General features: G+C 49.4%; 1 protein-coding gene across 2 annotated transcripts; it reads left to right on the forward strand.

Moving 5' to 3' along the window:
- Positions 1 to 1,403: 1,403 nt before the first annotated feature.
- On the forward strand, positions 1,404 to 20,107 carry STK38 (serine/threonine kinase 38). Of its 2 annotated transcripts, XM_057404736.1 has the most exons (14): positions 1,404 to 1,484; positions 3,088 to 3,220; positions 6,338 to 6,389; positions 6,537 to 6,659; positions 7,194 to 7,277; positions 8,261 to 8,384; positions 9,769 to 9,923; positions 15,982 to 16,084; positions 16,622 to 16,683; positions 17,585 to 17,702; positions 17,899 to 18,022; positions 18,756 to 18,851; positions 19,088 to 19,182; positions 19,777 to 20,107. In XM_057404736.1, exons 2-14 carry the CDS (start codon positions 3,090 to 3,092, stop codon positions 19,908 to 19,910), a joined length of 1,401 nt encoding a protein of 466 aa, XP_057260719.1. In that variant the 5' UTR covers positions 1,404 to 1,484; positions 3,088 to 3,089; the 3' UTR covers positions 19,911 to 20,107. The 2 variants fall into 2 exon arrangements, with proteins under 2 accessions (XP_057260719.1, XP_057260725.1); XM_057404742.1 differs by lacking the exons at positions 1,404 to 1,484; positions 3,088 to 3,220 and adding an exon at positions 5,662 to 5,975 and having other exon boundaries at positions 19,777 to 20,106.
- The last annotated feature ends 1,182 nt before the right edge of the window (positions 20,108 to 21,289 follow it).

The raw sequence follows: 21,289 nt of genomic DNA on the forward strand, positions 1-21,289 counted from the left end.
TTTTTCTTCAGGCCATGAAGTAGAAGTTAGCCATGATTCCCACCTGTCCCAGCCACAGCACCAGACATTCCCCTTGCTCTGCTGGTGGAAGAGATGGAAATCAGCTTCCAGGGTCCCTGTTTGAGCCTTTTGATTCAAGACTTCTTTGTTCATGTGAAATCCTCTTCACAGCTCTCAGAGCACATCAAGTTTTCTCAGCAGAAAACCAGCTTGAGGAGGCCATCCGTTTCCTGACAGGTAGCACATGGTTTTGCTCTTCACCTTTAATAGCAAACTGAGCAAAGCAAGGCCCAGTTTAATTGCAGAAATGAAATGTCATGCGTGTGTCATGTCATACATCAGTGTCTCCATCACGCCGGGCCTATACACACTGCTTCAAACCCTGTTGCTCCTGTGTTGCTGACAGACCTCAACTGCCTGTGCAGAAGGTACTTGTCAGGGACTAAACCCAAGGACTCCTCGGTGTTGTAATAAAACCCCTTTTCACCCTCTGAATTGCACTTTTTTTTTTCCTTTGGTAGAAATGTAAATAAAATGAAGCAAAATCCTCTTTCATTCCACACAGGGCTGAGTAGGACATGGGGGTGTTGGTCAGTGAGAAACTGGACACGACCCAGCCCAGAACCCCCCCGTGCTGGGCTGCATCCCCAGAGCGTGAGCAGCAGAGCAGGGAGGGGATCCTGCCCCTCTGCTGTGCTCTCCTGAGCTCCCACTTGCAGCACTGGGTGCAGTTGTGGGGTTCCCAACATAGGAAGGACATGGAACTGTTGGAACAGGTCCAGAGGAGGCCATGAGGATGCTCAGGGGCTGCAGCAGCTCCCGTATGGAGCCAGGCTGAGAACATTGGGGCTGTTCAGGATGGAGAAGCTGCGGGGAGACCTCAGAGCAGCTTCCAGTGTCTGGAGGGGGCTACAAGGATGCTGGAGAGGGACTCTTCATCAGGGACTGCAGTGATAGGACAGGGGGTGATGGGTTCAGACTGAAACAGGGGAAGTTCAGGTTGGATCTAAGGCAGAAGCTCTTCCCTGTGAGGGTGCTGAGGCGCTGGCACAGGGTGCCCAGAGAAGCTGTGGCTGCCCCATCCCTGGCAGTGTTCAAGGCCAGGTTGGACACAGGGGCTTGGAGCAAGCTGCTCTATGGAAGGGGTCCCTGCCCGTGGCAGGGGTTGGAGCTGGAGGAGCTTTAAGGTCCCTTCAACCCAAACCAGTCTGGGATTCCACGCTTCTATGAGCACTGGTGGTGTGGTACCTCTGTCCCTGTGGCCACTCCTGCGGACATCCCCTCACAGCGGGCCGGGCACTGAGAGGAGCTCGTCCGGTTCGCCGTCGGCGCGGGGGGCGGCGGTGGCGGCGGAGGGGCTGCGGTCGCTCCGGTCCCGTTCCTCCCGTTCACCGCCAGCGCTGCTCCGCCTTCACCCCGCTCGGCAGCCCCGGGACCCCGCTGTCGCCTTCAGCTCCTCGCCGCCCCCCTCCCGGGGGGCTCCGGTAAGCGGCTGCCGCGCCCCGTGCTCCGCTTCCCCTCCTCGTCCTCTTCCTTCAGGCCGGGGCCCTTCGCCGCTCCTGGGCTGGGGCAGGGGGCGGCTCTCCCCGAAGCCCCTCGGGTCCAGCGGGGCCTTCATGGGCGATGTCCCCAGCGAGACCCCTCCTTCCCCTCGGTGCGGGGCCTGGGACCCTTTTGTCCGCTCGCGGTGATGCTGCCGGGGCCGGGCCCCGCGAAGGGCCGCGATCGGCGCTAGCGGAGCCCCGGAGCATCCTGCCCGCCGCCGCCCCATCGGTGTCGGTGAGCTCCGGGCGCCGGTGCCGTGGGAACGGGAGCTGCCCGCCGGTGGTTTGGCTCCGCTGCTGCTGCTGCTTTTCTTCCCCTTTCTTATGCGCACCCCTTTGTAACCTGCTTGTGGCCGGTGGCTTTCCCTGTTCTCTAGGAGGTGCAAACCGGAGGCAGGGCTTTAGCACCTACTTGCTGATAGCGCAGGGATGTGACACGCCATCTCCTGCATAGAGACCTGCCACTTGTGTGGGGTCCTTCAGAGCGGTTCCTCCGCAAACGCATAACTCCATCCCCAAACCATCTGGCTGGGGGTTATTACCGGCTCCCATGTTACCTCTAAACACAGCAAACAAAAGAGCTGGTGTCAGTTGAGGCTGTGGTTCCAAAGGCCAGCAATGATGCCTTGGGAAGAGCTGCAAAAGAAATGAACAGAAAGGAAGCAAATCCCAGCACGGTGCCAGTGTCCAGCATTGTCAGACTGGGAAGTGTGGTTGAGGCTGACCTGTGCTGGTCAGAGCAACTTGTAGTGGCTGTTGCAGAACTGGGTTACGTGACCATGTGTTGTTGGGGCCAGAGCTGGACCAAGAGGTATTTTGACACTTGAAGTCTTTGCGTTTTAATGTGTTTTACAAAGTAGAGCAGGTCTGTCAAATATGCCCTGCAACAGTGCTGCTGGTTTGAAGCAGTCTAATGTGGTACTTATGTGCTGGTTTCTCTTGAGAAATCATGTAGGATATTTACACTGAGTTGTTTTTTAACTACAGCTTGTTCAAAGCTGGGGTCCTCTGGATTTTGCCTTTATGAAAGCATCTGGTAATGGAGAGAATGCTTAAGAGCAGCTGAATGCCTTTTTCTTTCCTTCCTCAGTTGCTCTGGTTTTGGGCTGCCTTTCAGGATTTGATAGATTTCCCAGCAGAAGGGACAGCAGGGAACTGCTGGAGTTGTTTCTGCCAGAGTTCCAGAAGGAGAAACTTCTGGATGAGATGCTTCAGAATGGTATTTCTGGATTTTCAACCTTTGTTAAAGGTAGAGGATATTGGGAGAAACAAACCCTTGCAGGACTGCCTGAAACTGCGGTTTTTTGAGGCATCGTGTTTCTTAAGTTTCCTTCCCTCTTATTTTCAGATCAAAAATGTTCAAAACAGGAAGTTTGGCTTGTGTTTTGTAAGCCCTGTCTCTGCTTAGTTGTAGCTTAGACAGCTGTTGGCACTGGTAAAACCTGAGCTCTGTGATTCAGCATCACTTCATCGATTGCAGCTCTTGGAAGGTTATTTGTTATTTCTAACATTAAGTGTTTCCTCCCTTTTCCTTTCGTAACAGCCATGGCAATGACGGGCCCCACGCCGTGCTCCTCCATGAGTAACCACACCAAGGAGCGAGTTACAATGACAAAGGTGACGTTGGAAAACTTCTACAGCAACCTCATAGCGCAGCACGAAGAGCGAGAGATGAGGTAAAAATCTTCCTTTCCAAACTGGTTCAGAGCCAACCAGACACATAAACTGCATTTAGATTTCTGGGGTCAAAGCCAAACTAGGGTGGTTTTGCTAAGTGTGTGCCTGGGCACCTGGATGGGGCTTGGTATGAGTATCCAGGGCTGCTGGGTCTCTGCGTCCCATGGGAGTTCAGGCTGGAGCTGTTTGAGTTTCTCCTGAAACATGCACTTGCAAAAGTGATGTGACAGTTACTAGTTTAAGAACCCAGGTATTTGGTGGTGTGACTAAGGAGAAACTAGCTTTAGGATGTGCTTGGGATCTTTACAACCGTGAAGTAAAGCCAGTGTTCACAAGTATTTATCTTGCCCCTGTTCTGCTGCCTCTTCCCATTTTATGTCCCTAGTTGTAGTATTTAAAGCTAAATCTAGAGCATCACATTCAGTCTGGATTATAATGTGCCATCAAGTTGACTGATAAAGGAAGATAATCTTTCCAGCGACAGTGAGGGATTGCTGCTGTAAGGACCAAATGCTGGTTGTCTCTGTGAGTTGACTGAATGTATGGCCCCAGAGCGAGCAGGTTGAGAGAGGGGATCCTGCCCCTCTGCTGTGATCTGGGGAGAACCCCCCTGCAGCCCTGATCCAGCTCTGGGGCAGCAGCACAAGAGGGACGTGGAGCTGTTGGAGCGAGGCCAGAGGAGGCCATGGAGATGCTGCGAGGGCTGGAGCAGCTCTGCTCTGGAGCCAGGCTGAGAGAGCTGGGCTGGGGCAGCCTGGAGAAGAGAAGGCTCCTGAAGGGGAGACCTGAGAGCAGCTCCAGTGCCTGAAGGGGCTGCAGGAAAGCTGGAGAGGGGCTTGGGACAAGGGATGTAGGGACAGGCCAAGGGGAATGGCTTTAACCTGCCAGAGGGGAGACTGAGCTGAGCTCTTAGGCAGAAGCTCTTCCCTGTGAGGGTGCTGAGGTGCTGGCACAGGGTGCCCAGAGAAGCTGTGGCTGCCCCATCCCTGGCAGTGCTCAAGGCCAGGTTGGACACAGGGGCTTGGAGCAAGCTGCTCTATGGAAGGGGTCCCTGCCTGTGGCAGGGGTTGGAGCTGGAGGAGCTTTAAGGTCCCTTCCAGCACAAACCAATCAATGATGTCTTTAAATATGTTGGTCAAATATGGCATGTGATTTAACTGAGAAGTGTTACTTCTACTTTCCTTTGGTTGGAACTCTCTCATTTGCTGAATACCCTCCAGTGGTGGCACTGGGACTTCTGACGTTCTCCCAACTTGCTGTGTAGTCTGTAATCAGAATTTTGAAGAAGGTTCAGTGTTTGCTCACTTGCTGACTTGCTGCCAAAGGCCTCGCTAGACCCAAGAGGAATGCCTGCAAACCCCAGTAACGGCAGAAAGGAGGAAGCAATTTAGCAATAAATGCTAACTTGCATGGATACTTTCTTCAAAGTTTCAAATTAGTAAGGAGAGATTGAGGTCTGATCCAAACAGCAAATATCACTGACTTAATTCCTTCCTTTCTTCTTGCAAGGCTCTTTTCCTGCTTTTTATTATGAGCTCTATTGTCAACTCCCAAAAACTCGCCATCAGGGTATTTTCTGTTTGGGATCAAGACTTTGTCTGAACCAACATACTGGAAGTCAGGCTGGGAAAGTTGGGGCTTTTCAGTCTGAAGAAGAGACCTTAGAGCAGTTTCCAGTGTCTGGAGGGGGCTACAAGGATGCTGGGGAGGGACTCTTCATCAGGGACTGTAGCAGTAGAACAAGGGATGATGGGTTCAAACTGAAACAGGGCAAGTTCAGGTTGGATCTAAGGAAGCTCTTCCCTGTGAGGGTGCTGAGGCGCTGGCACAGGGTGCCCAGAGAAGCTGTTGCTGCCCCATCCCTGGCAGTGTTCAAGGCCAGGTTGGACACGGGCTTGGGTGAGATGTCCCTTCCTATGGCAAGGGGCTTGGAACTGGATGATTTTAAGGTCCTTTCCAACCCTAACTATTCTATGATACTGTGACTTTAAGTTACATGGGGGTTTTTAGCAATAGTTGTGTCTGTGGATGTTTAGTTTGGAGTTTGAAGTGGTGCTGACAAAATCCATGCTGAAGTGCAGACAGGACCTTTTAAGGATATTTGGGGGCATTTCAGCGTCACTCAGTCACGCTGAGCTATTTAATTCTGCTTCAATTCAGTTGTTATTTGCTTCTGGAGTTGCTTTTGAGTGTGAAAGGACAGAGCTCACTGGGTGCTTAAAGAAGAGCAAAGCCATTTAAATGGGCCTGATTGTGAATGTGATAACCCCAAATATTATCGCGTTGCAGCAGCTGCGTGGTGGCGCAGGAGACAGGAAGAGGATCTTGCAAAGAATGACTTGCATAAAGGGAAGGAATTTTTGAGTACATTTTTAATGTTCTACCAATAAAACACCCATGGAGAGGGAAAACAAAGCAAATGGCAATCCCTGTTCAGCCAGTTATTAATATGATTGCTGTTGGGAAGAGGTTCCCAGAGGATGAAGGTTACAGATGTCCCCCGAAGCCATTCCTCTTGCTGAAGTCCTGCTTCCTTTTCTTCTTTTCTCCCAAATAATCCCTTTGTATTAAGGCTGTAAATATTCCTGATTCTTTAAGGGCACAATGTGGACAGATGTGTTCTGGCTTCCCAAAGATTTTGTTTTTCTCTTAGGAAATACCAAGTAACTTCTCATTTTGCATCTGATGAGTTTGAGATGCAGAGAAGTTGCAGACCCACAGATGTGTTGAAATAGCCAATTCACCCTGCAATAAGTGAGGCTTTTTGGTGTTTAAAGATTTATTGCACCTCTGGCCTTAAGTGACTTACCCAGCTGTCAAAGAGAGGCAGGAATTGAACCAGATCTTGATCTGCATTCATATACAATGAAAATATACACTTGAGTGAGCTGTGAAACTTGAGGTGGGTTTAGATTGTCAAAATTCGAGAGGACAAGGCTAGAATGGTAAAGATTCTTCAAGATTAATCTCATGTCCAAGTCTCCCTTATATATCATTTACACTTGGTATTTGCTGGCATTTGCTTTCCAGCAAGCCTAGTCCAGATGTGTTGCATATGTGAATGGGATACAAGAAACAGCCTTAATGATTCATCTTTCTACTTGCCTCTGCTCTAGACAAAAGAAGCTAGAACAAATGATGGAAGAAGAAGGCTTGAAAGATGAAGAGGTAATGAATATGGGAAAACTATCTTAGTGGTTGCATACCAGTGATTTTCTTTCATAACTGGAGATCTGGGATCTTGGAATCTCTGTCACCTCCATGGAGCCCACCTGCAGAGGTCTCACTGTGGTTTGTTCTTTTCCTAAACTCTAGAAAAGAATCAGGAGATCAGCACATGCACAAAAGGAAACAGAGTTTCTTCGCTTGAAGAGAACAAGGCTTGGCTTGGAAGACTTTGAGTCTTTAAAAGTCATAGGCAGAGGAGCATTCGGAGAGGTAAGTCTAGAAAAGATGACTAACCTTGTTTTTGAATGACACTGGTATTTGTTAGAAGACTTGCATAGTTTATACAAATGGAAGATGTAACAACCACACATTGATTTTTAGCTTAACAGTCACGTGCATCTGTCTTTATGCCTAACAACTGCTGTTCTAAGCCCAGCGTGTACTTCAAAGGAACATGGATGCTGTTGAGAAGGACTTCATAAGTAAGCTCAGTACAGGCTTGGCAATCCACCTTCATTGTGGCCTCCTGGGCTGGCCTTGGAGATGGGGAGGGCTGGAGAGCTGCCTACAGTAGTGTCTTCTGGTGGCCTTCTTCAGTGAAGGAGGCTTTGCACCATCTGCTGTAGGTGTCCAAGTGCTCAGTGTGTCGTCTCTTACACTTGTTTGCCGTTGCTGTGCCTGTGTTAATGGCTTTTGGCTGTTACCATCTGATTTCATTAAACGAAAGCCAAGGGCTTGATACCCAAATGTGTCCAGAGCTCAGGTGACAGCGTGTACCTGATTGAATCCCTTGCATGTTCCCAGGTGCGACTCGTCCAGAAGAAGGACACGGGGCATGTTTATGCAATGAAGATACTTCGGAAAGCTGATATGCTTGAGAAAGAACAGGTGAGTGTCTGTCTTGAGTAGCAGCACTGCCATGGTGTTTCAGGTGACCCTGGGAGCTCGTTGTGATGTGTGGAGAGGGGTAAGAGGCAACTGTGGTTCAGGTTTATTAGCTGCAAGATTGTGTTGTAGGGTTTTTCCCCCCTTTCTGATGGAGGAATGACTTCTAATGCCTTGCTTAGTCCTAATGGAAATTGCAGTTGTGACCTCTTTATAAGAGGTTCTTCAGTCTGAAGCAGAGTAGGACTGAGCATGTTTTCTGCTTGAAAACCAAGGGAAGACAAGTGTTTTTTCAAGGACTAGTTTGTTTTTCTTCAGTGAAAGAAAGGGACAGTTCTATGTGTCTGATATATGTTCTTCTTCCTCATTTCATGACGATGTTACACATACACATGTGCAAATGATTCAGTACAGGCTTCAGGATGGGCGTGTTACTGCATTCCTGATTTATGGAATTGGATATAAACATCAAAGTGATATGACTGCTGGAACTCTGACTCACAGAGGCATAAAGTAGCAGTGTTTAATATTTTTAAGGCTTTCCTCTGCTAGTACTTCTGGGAAGAGAAGGCTCCTTAAGGGGAGACCTGAGAGCAGCTCCAGTGCCTGAAGGGGCTGCAGGAAACCTGGAGAGGGGCTTTGGACAAGGGCCTGTAGGGACAGGCCAAGGGGAATGGCTTTAACCTGCCAGAGGGGAGACTGAGATGAGCTCTTAGGCAGAAGCTCTTCCCTGTGAGGGTGCTGAGGCGCTGGCACAGGGTGCCCAGAGAAGCTGTGGCTGCCCCATCCCTGGCAGTGTTCAAGGCCAGGTTGGACACAGGGGCTTGGAGCAAGCTGCTCTATGGAAGGGGTCCCTGCCTGTGACAGGGGTTGGAGCTGGAGGAGCTTTAAGGTCCCTTCCAAACTATTGTATGATTTATTTCATAGACAATGCATCTGATAAAAGACACATTTGTAATTAATCAAATCCATATGTGTATCTCCAGGTTGGCCATATTCGTGCGGAGCGGGACATTCTGGTGGAGGCCGACAGTCTGTGGGTTGTGAAGATGTTCTATAGTTTCCAGGACAAGCTAAACCTCTACCTTATCATGGAGTTCCTGCCGGGAGGTACCTGCCTGGAATCAGGCTGCTTTCCTTTCTTTTCCTTTCCTTTGGTTTGTGGATTTCTTAATAATAAATGTCATTAAGAATTAGATTTCTTAATAACAAATGTAGCCTGGGACTAGACCATATGTGGGTACTGTGCAGGTGTTACTTTGTGGGGAAACAAGTCATTGTAAAGCTTTCTGCTTTTAGGAGTTTGGGGCCTGAGGTCTTTGGGTGAGGCTCGAGGTTATCTGCTCATTTATTCTAGCTGCAGGTCATTGAAATTGGCCTTAATGTTCTGTAAGTTCTTAACCCTCCTGCACGCTGGCCACGGGTAGAACCATGACATAACCAGGTTTTGGTTTTCCAACCTTTTGCTTCTAGCTGCATTGCCACAGAAATAGCTTTTCAGGTCCATTTTTATTCCAGAGGATGATGTTTGTGCTTCAATGTTAATGCTATTGTAACTTAAGAAATCAGTTACACTGAAAGCCTGTGCGGGACTAATGAAAGCACGGGAATGCTTTCTGAGATGCACAGATGCATTACAGATGTTTTCTGTAATAGCTCTGTTGCTGAAAGCATCTATTTTAATCTGTGATTTGGGTGTGTAATGAGCAGGGCAGCCCAAGGCTGACTCTTGTTTCAGGGATGCTTCTGTACTGCTATTTTATCCTTATGCTATTTGGCTATGTTGATAAGTTTAAGGCAGCTACAATAGAAGCCTTTCCACATATAGTGATACCAGGGCTCCTCGCTACAAGAGAGACATTGAGGTGCTGGAGCAGGGCCAGAGAAGGGCAGCGGAGCTGGTGCAGGGCCTGGAGCACAAGTGTGATGGGGAAGGGCTGAGGGACCTGGGGGGTTCAAGCTGGAGAAGAGAAGGCTCAGCGGGGACCTGATGGCTGCCTACAAGTGCCTGAGAGGAGGATGGAGCCAGGAGGGGCTGGGCTCTGCTCCCAAGGAACAAGGGATGGGACAAGAGGAAACGGCCTCAAGCTGCCCCAGGGCAGGTTTAGATGGAGCTGAGGAACAATTCCTGCCCCAGAGGGTGCTCAGGCATTGGAACAGGCTGCCCAGGGCAGGGCTGCAGTCACCGTCCCTGCAAGTGTTCACACAGCGTGGAGACGAGGCCTCAGTGCCATGGGTTAGGGGTGGCCTTGGCAGTGCTGGGGATGGTTGGACTGGATGAGCTTAAAGGGCTTTTCTGAGCTGGTTGATTCTATGATTCTAAGGGAAAATACCAAAGTTTTTCCCAGAACTGGGAACTCTCTTATTTTGTATGAAATGAGGTTGGATTTGCTGAGGTTTGAAATAGCTTAGTTCTGTTCTTTGTAGACGTCTTCAGAATTACTAAAAGTGGAGTTTCTGTGTTCACTTTTGCTGTTTGTGGGGTGGCTTCTAGGTGACATGATGACATTATTGATGAAAAAAGACACTCTAACAGAAGAAGAGACCCAGTTCTACATAGCTGAGACTGTGCTGGCCATTGATTCTATTCATCAGCTGGGTTTTATCCATCGGGACATAAAACCAGACAACCTTCTTCTGGATAGCAAGGTATGTACTAACCAGGGTCTGGGTGGTAGTGGATAGGTCTTGTTGTTTTAAACAGTGACCTGAACTGGTGTTAACAGTTGTGAAAGGAGATGGTGCTTCTTTCTTAGCCCTGTTCCTTCCAGCTTTTGAGGGCATATCTGCTGGGGGGGATAAAGACAAAGCAAAGCCAAGGCAGACCTCTCTTGCATTCACACCTCACTTAGGAGCTCTCTTCTGGCAGGTGTTGGAGGTACTTTTGGTTATTTCAGCTGCAATATAAAGCTCAGTTTCAGTTCTTCCCTTTTAGTCAAAGATGTTTCCTTTCTGTCTCACATCTGTACACTCCCACTTGCCAACTCTTGGGTGGATGATCATATCCAGTGTGAAGGATGTAGCTGTTCCATCAGTGAGGCTCAGAACAGAGATATTATCTCCCTCAGACCAAGGTGTATTTCTGAGGCTGGCAGGGTTACCTGAGTGCCTCCAGAAGGCATTTGCAGGCAGTTGGCAGAAAGCTTGGCCATTTCAGTATCCTCCTCTTGCTCACTACAAGTTTGCTTTACATTTAGCTCACTTGGTAAAAGGTTGTCAACAGTAAATACTTTACCACTAGCCAGGTAATGCACGATTGGAATTACTGAGGTAGAATCACAGAATCATAGAATCGTTAGGGTTGGAAAGGACCTTAAGATCATCAAGTTCCAACCCCCCTACCGTGGGCAGGGACACCTTACGCTAAATCATCACCCAAGGCCTCATCCAACCTGGTCTTGAACACTGCCAGGGATGGAGCATTCACAATCTCCCTGGGCAACCCATTCCAGTGCCTCACCACCCTCACAGGAAGGAACTTCCTCCTTAGATCCAATCTAAACTTCCCCTGTTTCAGTTTGAACCCGTTACCCCTTGTCCTGTCACTGCAGTCCCTGATGAAGAGTCCCTCCCCAGCATCCCTATAGCCCCCTTCAGACACTGGAAGCTGCTCTGAGGTCTCCACACAGCTTCTCTTCTCCAGGCTGAACAGCCCCAACTTTCTCAGCCTGGCTCCATACAGGAGGTGCTCCAGCCCCTGAGCATCCTCGTGGCCTCCTCTGGATTTGTTCCAACAGTTCCATGTCCTTTTTATGTTGAGGACACCAGAACTGCACACAATGCTCCAGGTGAGCTCTCACAAGAGCAGAGCAGAGGGGCAGGATCACCTCCTTCAACCTGCTGGTCACGCTCCTTTTGATGCAGCCCAGGATACGGTGTCTTTCTGGGCTGCAAACGCACACTGAAGCTGGCTCATGTTCATTTTCTCATCAACCAACACCCCCAAGTCCTTCTCCTTGGACTGCTCTGAATCTCTTCTCTGCCCAACCCGTAGCTGTGCCTGGGATTGCTCCGACCCAGGTGTAGGACCTTGCCCTTGGCATGGTTAAACCTCATGAGGTTGGCATCAGCCCACCTCACAAGTGTGTTGAGGGCCCTCTGGATGGCATTCCTTCCCTCCAGGGTATCAACCGAACCACACAGCTCGGTGTCATCGGCCAACTTGCTGAGGGCGCACTCAATCCCACTGTCCATGTCAGCGACAAAGATGTTGAACAAGAGTGGTCCCAACACTGATCCCTGAGGGACACCACTCGTTACTGGTCTCCAGCTGGACCTTGAGCCATTGACCGCAACTCTTTGCATGCCGCCATCCAGCCAGTTCTTTATCCACCAGGTGGTCCATCCATCAAATTGATGTCTCTCCAATCAGAGACAAGGATGCTTTACACGAGTCCAGGTAGATGCCATCAAATGCTCTACTCATGTCCATCAGTTCTGTAGCGCCATCATAGAAGGCCACCAAATTGGTCAGGCAGGATTTCCCCTTAGTGAAGCCCTGCTGGCTGTCACCAAGCACCTTGTTGGTTTTCATGTGCCTTAGCATGCCTGCCAGGAGAATCTCCTCCAAGATTTTGTCAGGCACAGAGGTGAGACTGACTGCTCTGTAATTCCCCAGGTCATCCATTTTCCCCTTCTTGAAAATGGGGGTTATATTTCCCTTTTTCCAGTCGTTGGGAACTTCACCTGACTGCCATGATTTCTCAAATATGATGGCCAGCGGCTTCACAACTTCATTTGCCAGCTCCTTCAGGACCCGCGGATGGATCTCATCAGGACCCATGGACTTGTGCACGTTCAGATTTTTAAGATGGTCTCGAACCAGTTCCTCCCCTAGAGTGGGCCCAAGGGCTTCATTCTCACAGTCCCTGTGTCTGCCTTCCAAGACTTGGGTGGTGTGGTCAGAGCCTTGGCCAGTGAAGACCGAGGCAAAGAAGTCGTTCAGAGCCTCAGCCTTCTCCAAATCCTGTGTAGCCAGTTCTCCCGAGAGCTTCCTGAGGGGGTCTCCATTCTCCCTAGTCTGTTTTTTATTTGCTATGTACCTGTAGAATCCCTTCCTGTTATCTTTAATACCTCTAGCTAAGTTTAATTCTAACTAAGCCTTAGCTTTCCTAACCTGGTCCCTAGCTTCTTGGACAACATCCCTGTACTCTTCCCATGCCACCTGTCCTTGCTTCCACTTATTATAAGCCTCTTTTTTCAGTGGAATTTTCCTCAGGAGCTCCTTATCCACCCAAGGAGGTCTCCTGGCCCTCCTGCTGCACTTCCTTCTGGTTGGGATGCAACACTCCTGAGCTTGCAGCAGGTGATCCTTGAATATCAACCAACAGTCTTGGTCCCCCTGCCCTCTAGGGCTGTATCCCATGGAACCTTACTAAGCAGGTTCCTGAAGAGGCCAAAGTCTGCTCTTTTGAAGTCCAGGGCAGTGAGCTTGCTGCACGCCCTTCTCACTGTCCTGAGGATCTCAAATTCGAGCATCTCATGATCGCTGCATCCAAGGCTGCCCTGGAGCATCACATTTCCAACGAGCCCTTCCCTGTTGGTGAGCACGAGGTCAAGCATGGCACCTCTCCTTGTTGGCTCCTCTATTACTTGCAGAAGGAAGTTGTCTTCTACACAATCGAGGAACCTCCTGGATTGCTTGTGCCAGGCCGTACCGTCCTTCCAGCAGATGTCAGGGTGGTTGAAGTCACCCATGAGAACAAGGGCCTGCGAGTGTGAGGCTTTTCCTATCTGCCTATGGAGTGCTTCATCCACAGGTTCTCCTTGATCAGGCGGTCTGTAACAGATCCCCACAGTAATGTCTCCCATAGCTATTTTCCCTTTAACCCTGACCCACAAACGCTCTGTGGACTGCTCACCTGTCCCCAGACACAGTTCCATACTCTCCAGCCTATCCCTAACATAAAGGACAACTCCCCTCCCCGCCTGCCAGGCCTGTCTTTTCTAAAGAGCCTGTAACCTTCCATCCCAACACTCCAGTCGTAGGAGCCATCCCACCATGTTTCTGTGATGCCTGTTATATCATACCCCCGTAGACATGCACACATCTCTAATTCCTCTTGTTTGTTCCCCATCCTATGGGCATTTGTATAGAGGCATCTGAGCCGAGCTCCAACTGAAGCCAGCTCCTTGGCTGGAGCGGCTGGGATATCTCTACATTGCTCCAAGCATTTATTATAGGTGCTGGCAACTGACTGGGTGTGTTGGGATGGAACGATGCCCCCCCTCCCCCAACACATCTAGTTTAAAGCTGCCTTGACCAGTCTGGCAAGCCTCCTACCAAAACTGCTCTTTCCCTTCTTTATCATCAGAGCAGCTCCACCAGCCCCCACTAGACCCGGTCTACAAACTTGGGTCCCGTGTTCAAGACACCCAAACCCCTGACTATGACACCAGCCTTTTAACCAGTTATTAACCTGGCCAATCCTCCTGGCTTTTGTAGGTCCTCCCCTGTACCCTTGAGAATTGATGAAAAGACCACCTGAGCTCCAGAGCCCCTAACCACCTCCCCCAGGGCTCTGTAGTCCTTCTTTATGTTCCTCAGGCTACTGCTGTCTATATCCCTAGCACCCACATGTATCACCGGGAGTGGGTAGTAGTCCGTGGGACTTACTAGAGCAGGCAGCCTGTCTGCCACATCCCTGATCCGTGCCCCCGGTAGGCAACACACCTCCCTTGAGATGGGGTCAGGCCAACAGACGAGTGCTTCTGTCCCTTTCAGTGTAGAGTCCCCTACTACTACGACCCGCTGCTTTTTCCTGGCAGCACCAGTAGAGATCTTCTTTACCAGTGCATCAGCTGGCTGTTTCTGGCCCAAGTGCGTTTCCTCATTAGCCCCCTGCAGGACAGCAAAGCGGTTCTGTGTGGGGACAGGGGATTTAGGGGGCAGCCCCTTGCTTTTGGTTGTCCTTTTCCTTCTTTTTTTTTTTGTTTTTTTTTTTTTTTTTGTCACTAATTCCCAGCTTCCCAGGTTAACAGCCTCCTTCTTTCCTTCATGAGGCAGAGGTGAAGCTCGAGGCCCCTGCACAGGTTGGGCCAGGAGCAAGCATTCCTGCTTCCTCTCAGCTTCCCTGACATCTCGCAGTCCATTAACAGCATCCCGCAGCTCAGCCCCTGCTGCAGGAGCACCTCCACCGGGGAGCACCGAGTGCAGCCCTGCCCGTTGTGCCCCCTCCCCTCACCAGACCAGTGCAGGCACTCTCTGCACCCCGAGCTCTGCACTGCAGCCTCCCTCTCATCAGCTCTGTCTGGGTGCCGATGCTGCCACCGCCGGGGCAGCCAGAGCAGAGCCCCCAGACCGGGCCCTGCTCATACGACGGGTGCTCGCCATCACACGACGGGTGCTCGCCATCACACGACGGGTGCTCGCCATCACACGACGGGTGCTCGCCATCACACGACGGGTGCTCGCCATCACACGACGGGTGCTCGCCATCACACGACGGGTGCTCGCCATCACACGACGGGTGCTCGCCATCACACGACGGGTGCTCGCCATCACACGACGGGTGCTCGCCATCACACGACGGGTGCTCGCCATCACACGACGGGTGCTCGCCATCCTGCTCCCCTGCCCGCGCGAACTGCCCCGACCCTCCCTGCTCGGCGCGCTCCCTGGGCAGGTTTTTACCCCCTCAGGGCTGGTGCTGCTGCTCCTGGCTCCGTCCCCTGTGAGTCCCTGCTCGCCCCAGTGGAGCTGCCGGCTCTGGGCAGGTCCTGCTGAGGACTCGAGGCTCCCTCGGTGGCTCTCCCTGCTCTGAGTTGAGGCTCCTGGACGCTGATCTCCCCCCGCTCCGGTGTTGAAGGCGTCCTCTCTCGAGCTGCTCCCCTCAGCAATTGACCCCATGTAGACGTAGGTAAATGAAGGGTTTTGGAAAGGATCTGTGTTTTAGATACACATCTGAAAACTGCACCTCTTTGGTGCACTAAGACAGACCCAGTCACTGAGTTGAAGGTGTTAATTATGGGGGTCAGTGCAAAACCCAGGGACTTGGCTGCCTCTGCAGATATTTGCTGTCACTCTGAAGGGGTCAAAAGCTTGCAGGAGCAGAGGTTTCTTGAAGTAAATAGCTACTGGGCTTTCTCTGTGTTGTAGTGATGAATGTATTGATAGCTTCATTCATAGGATCACAGAATCAACCAGGCTGGGAAAGCCCTTTAAGCTCATCCAATCCAAGCATTCCCAGCACTGCCCAGGCCACCCCTAACCCATGGCACTGAGGCCTCGTCTCCACGCTGTGTGAACACTTGCAGGGACGGTGACTGCAGCCCTGCCCTGGGCAGCCTGTTCCAATGCCTGAGCACCCTCTGGGGCAGGAATTGTTCCTCAGCTCCATCTAAACCTGCCCTGGGGCAGCTTGAGGCCGTTTCCTCTTGTCCCATCCCTTGTTCCTTGGGAGCAGAGCCCAGCCCCTCCTGGCTCCATCCTCCTCTCAGGCACTTGTAGGCAGCCATCAGGTCCCCCCTGAGCCTTCTCTTCTCCAGCCTGAACCCCCCAGGACCCTCATCTGCTCCTCACAGGATGTGTGCTCTATGTACACATCCGGTCTTAGGCTAAAACCAGCAATGCAAAAGAGCGCATCCATTTATTATACAAAATAAATGGAGGGGAAGAAGTAGAACAGTTTATTGCTATATATCTTATGGTGTGATCATGTCTCATATTGGTTTTGTTTTCTTTTCTTGGCGTGTTATTTGTTTCTAGGGTCACGTGAAACTCTCAGATTTTGGTCTGTGTACTGGCCTAAAGAAAGCCCACAGAACAGAATTCTACAGGAACTTGAACCACAGTCTTCCCAGTGACTTCAGTGAGTGCTTTGGCTTCAGAAGGCATTCTGTGTACCGACAGCCCCTCTCAATGTGAGGCTGTAAGGCTGCAGTGAGGGCTCTTGTGACCAGTATTGCTTCTTGAGGTGTAGTTTTCATTTTCTGGTAGCAATTTCAGTTCCTTTAAAACAAAACCATCTTCCTGTTGTCTTTGCAATAGACTCTGCTGCAGCCCTTCTTCCTGTGTGAAATAAAGCTCAAATGAACACTGTGTGACTTGGTAGATGGCGGCTTATCTCGGGTGATATTTAAATGACTAAGTGAGCACAAAGTCTCTTTGAAGAGTCAGTCGTTTTCTCAAGAGGATAACTTTGATCATGGGCTGCTAATGAAAAGCTTGATAAACTTTTATTGCTCCTACATAGGTTTGGAACTTGCTGGTGGGTTGAGGGTGGCGACCTGGGTAAGGCCCTGGCTGCCTTTTTTGTTGTAAAGAACTTTAGTGTAATGGTTTGGTGGTAAAAGTGTATATTGGGGGACCAGTGGGATTCAGTCACATACATCCTGATCTCTTTCAGCTTTCCAGAACATGAATTCCAAAAGGAAAGCAGAGACGTGGAAGAGAAATAGACGGCAGTTGGTAAGTACATTTCACCTGCTTGGTGTTCTCTGCTGAGCTGTTCCATTCAAATAGCATGCATTTAAATGACAGCGATTAATCCAGAGTTCTGAACAATGCTGAAATAATAATTCAGAAAGAAATAATGCTTTCTCTTTTAAAAAGAGGAATGACTCTCATTTGTCCTTCATCCGTCTGCTGAACAGCTGGTGACATATGTGCCTGCGGTGGCACTGTCATCATTATTTACATTGATAGCTGATGCCTCCCAGCTAAAACAGTTCTTAGAATCATACAATGAACACTGATTTGTGTTCAAAGGAACCTTAAAGCTCTTCCACCTCCAACCCCTGCCATGGGCAGCAGCTTGCTCCAAGCCCCTGTGTCCAACCTGGCCTTGAACACTGCCAGGGATGGGGCAGCCACAGCTTCTCTGGGCACCCTGTGCCAGCGCCTCAGCACCCTCACAGGGAAGAACTTCTGCCTAAGAGCTCAGCTCAGTCTCCCCTCTGGCAGGTTAAAGCCATTCCCCTTGGCCTGTCCCTACATCCCTTGTCCCAAGCCCCTCTCCAGCTTTCCTGCAGCCCCTTCAGGCACTGGAGCTGCTCTCAGGTCTCCCCTTCAGGAGCCTTCTCCTCTCCAGGCTGACCCAGCCCAGCTCTTTCAGCCTATTTCCAAAGCAGAGGTGATGCAGTGATGACCCTTCCAAGATGTGTATTAACAGTGGTACCATTCCCCTGATGGTATTTTAAGACTCCTTCACATGAACATGTTGATTTTTGTCTTTCCATGTCTTGAAAAATGCTAAAGAATTTCAGAGACAGCCTGGTGTCTTCCTCAAAACGGGCTCTGTTGGACAAGTTCCCACATCCGTATGAGGCAGCTTTCTCTAATGATGCCTGACTGATGGTGTTTGTTCCAGGCTTTCTCTACTGTGGGAACTCCAGATTACATTGCTCCTGAGGTTTTCATGCAGACTGGCTACAACAAGCTTTGTGACTGGTGGTCGCTTGGGGTCATCATGTACGAGATGCTCATCGGTAAGAGAGGCAGTGCACAGGGTTTAAGCAGGAATTGTGTAGGGTATCGGCTGTATCTGTGTGCTTGGGCTCAGCTGCTCAAAGCATCCACTCTTAGGTGGTTTGTGAGGTGTGCTCTGGCCACTGCATCACAGGCTTCAGCAACGAGGGGAGCTGGTTCTGCTTTGGACAAGGTTGGGTCTTTCTTTCTTTTCAGGTTATCCACCCTTCTGCTCTGAGACTCCTCAAGAAACATACAAGAAAGTCATGAACTGGAAAGAGACTCTGACTTTTCCTCCAGAAGTTCCAATATCTGATAAAGCCAAGGATCTTATTTTAAGGTGCCAGGCATATGGTTTGTCAGTTAATAGAGTACTTTCTTGTCTTGTCAGCTGTATTATATGCCTCTCATAGCTTGCTTCACCTGAAAACCCCCTGATGCTACATACTGTTACACACATGCATCAAATGCTGAACTCCCTCGTCAAATATATTTGTCTCTCAGAGGTCATTTAGTGGTTCCTTGACTAAACTGTGCTGAAAAGCAGCTCCCATGTAAGTGCTGCTATTCTGGCAAAATACAGATGTATCTGCTCCTTATTTTGTCTGTGAGCTTCTTATGAAGCAACTTAAATCTTTCTGATCGTGTAAGCAGAGCTTGCTGCTTACAGTAGCAATGGTTTTGCCACTGTAAGCACTGGAGCATACAAATGTATCCCAGTGCATGCTGACTGCTTCTCTTCCATTTATATATCCAATCCCTTCTCTATTTTCAGGACAGAAATATAAATGTCTAGCTCTTTAGGCTTTATATTGTTCTCCTGCTCTGCACTGGTCCTGAAATAGAAAGGGCACGTTATCCTCTTGGGAAAGAATACCACATCTTAATTGTAGCATTTGACACAACATTCCTAAACATAACTTTGTGTGTTGGTTTTGCTGTGGGAGTTCTTAATCTTCTCCATTTATGTGTTAAGAAGCCATAGTAGTACCAGTTCGGAAAGCTGTTCCATTGTGGGATGGAATGCTTTCGTTTTCATTCTTCCTTCATTGTCATTCTTCCTTCCGTCCCAGATTTTGCTGTGAATGGGAGCACAGAATTGGTGCATCCGGTGTGGAGGAAATAAAGAGTAACCCATTCTTTGAAGGGGTTGATTGGGAGCATATCAGGTAAGATGCTTTGCAGCATCTATGGGCTGCTTAAAGCCAGTTCCCTTCGACAGAAGGGAGTAGCTTGGTTGGCATTTATCATATCCAGGTGTGGGTGAGAGTGTTTTGGTCCCTGTCTGAAGCTTGCCAAAGTTTAGGTACCTTCCGTCTTTGATTCTGTTAAGAAATGGGAAGTGGCTGAATCCTGCTTTCTGCTGCCTTTGAAATCTCATTGCTGAATCTGCTCTTCCTGGCAGAGAGAGACCTGCTGTGATTTCCATAGAAATTAAAAGCATTGATGATACCTCAAACTTTGATGAATTTCCAGAATCTGATATCCTTAAACCAACAGGTAAATGCTTTGATTCTGCATGTAAAGAATCCTTTTTCTCCAACAGAATAACATAAATTTCCTGTTAATCAGAGAAAGGATCTTACTAGATACTGGCTTCTTTTATTATGATCACATTGTTCGCTTGGTAGCCTTGTGGTGCAAGGGTGTGCAAGCTGTAATATGGTGTTTGGGAGATGGGATGCAGACTTGTAAATGATGCAGGAGCATCTGAGGGTGCCTCTAAGAGGCAGCAGAGCTCAAGTCTCAGCAGGTCCATGAGCCCAACCCTGCAGTGTCCTTTGGGACTACCTAATTCTTGGTGTAGGGGGGAGGGTATGGTGGGACAGGAGGTGAGAAGTTTTGGTGTAAATCTCTAAGGGATCCTTGTATTTACACATCAGAGCATCAAAGCATCATCACACGTTTGCTCCATATGCTTAAAGAACACGTTACAGTGTTTGACTGGGGTTGAGGAATGGCACACTGAATGCCCAGACTCATGGTTATTTCTTCATTTAGAAGCACTGTGCCCTGGTCGACATCCAGTGTTCTGTAGGAAACTAAACTCTGCAGTCTTCAGGGGGTAACTCTGGTTTTTCTGTGTCTTACCAGTGGCCACCAGCAACCACCCAGAGACTGACTACAAGAACAAGGACTGGGTTTTTATCAACTACACCTACAAGCGATTTGAAGGTCTGACAGCCCGAGGAGCGATCCCATCCTACATGAAAGCAGGAAAGTCATAAATCATTACCTGGGACAACTTCTGAGCCATGGAATTCTGCTCCCGTACTTTGGGTCGAGACCCCCACAAGAACTGCTTCCTTTTTCTAATGAAAACTTGAGGGCTATAAACTCTCGGAGAAGACTTCAGGACCCTGTTTTGTTACACACCCTGGTTGTTACTAAGGACTTTTCCTACATCATTGAATGTTTGTGTCATCTCTGCTTCAGGAGCACGAGGTTGTTGTCTTTTTAAACTCCTTGCCAGTTGTACAGTCTGTTGGGAGAGCATCCCTTCCCTTGGACATGCAAAGCTCTTCACAGGGACTGCTTTGCCAGTCCTGCATGAAGTGAGAAACTCAACCTGCCAATTCTGCCAGCGCTGTCTTCCCTAGTGGCAAAGGACTTCAGTACAGAGGAAACAAAGCAATAATGAAAGCCTGAGACAGAAAACTCTCCAGTAAACTATCTATGTAGTAGGACACAACTCGGATTGCCTTAACCTTAGTTTGTAGTGTTGGTTTTTACTTGGAAGCCTCTCTAATGGCATTTCTCACCTCTGGTGCAGCAGCCTCCAGTTGCAGTGCACTTTACTTTTGGTACTAGGACAGGATTTGACCCTCAAGCCATTTAATGTTTTTGTTCTAAATTAGTAACTGTGCAACACTTTTTGTTTCTTTGACAGTCTTAGGAGAAACGGGCCAGTTCCTCAGCAAGCACCAACAGTTTTCACTGACTGTATGCAAGGATGGATCTCTCAAGGCTGCAGATAATGCAAACTACAGCTGGTAACCCAAGTGGAGCTGGAATTAGAGCAGAGAGGAAAGGAAACGCGTTTAACCTGAGCCTTGCTGTGGATCTTGTGCGCAGCCTGGTCAGCCAGGAGGCTTCCCGGTCCTGCTGCTGCCATCTTTTGGCCACTTCGAAGATCTGCTGCATCTTCACTGGTTTAAGGACAAACGCATCTTTCTGTGGCCTTTCTGCCCTTGGTTTTGAGCAAACAGCATCAGATTCGTCCATGAGTCTTGCTGGTGGAGGCCTCCCCGGCTTTTCCTTAAGGAGTTTCTCTTGCTGTGTGGCTGAATCATCAGTCCCTGTAGTCTTCCAAAGAGACAGTGATCATGGGCTCAGTGCTGGGGCAGTGGAGCCCACTTTTCCCCTCTTTTCCTCTATCTTATTGCCTGGTGTCATTTCTACAAGTACATTCAGTTATGGTCAGGTTGCTCTCCAGGAGAGCTGGAAAGTGCCTTTCCTTGCCTGGGCATCCCAGAACATGCCTGCAGTTTGGAAGGGAGGATTCTGCCTCAGCTGAGCTTTTGCTAATCCCTTTTTGCTCCACTTTGCACCTATTTTGTAGTTAACTCTGCAAAATGCCTCTGGTTAATGGGTCCAGGGGCAGGAG

Source organism: Pezoporus wallicus, unplaced genomic scaffold (assembly GCF_028554395.1).
Source record: "Pezoporus wallicus isolate ANWC-B61680 ecotype Strahan unplaced genomic scaffold, APGP_CSIRO_Pwel_v1 contig_5863, whole genome shotgun sequence".
Lineage (NCBI taxonomy): Eukaryota > Metazoa > Chordata > Aves > Psittaciformes > Psittacidae > Pezoporus > Pezoporus wallicus.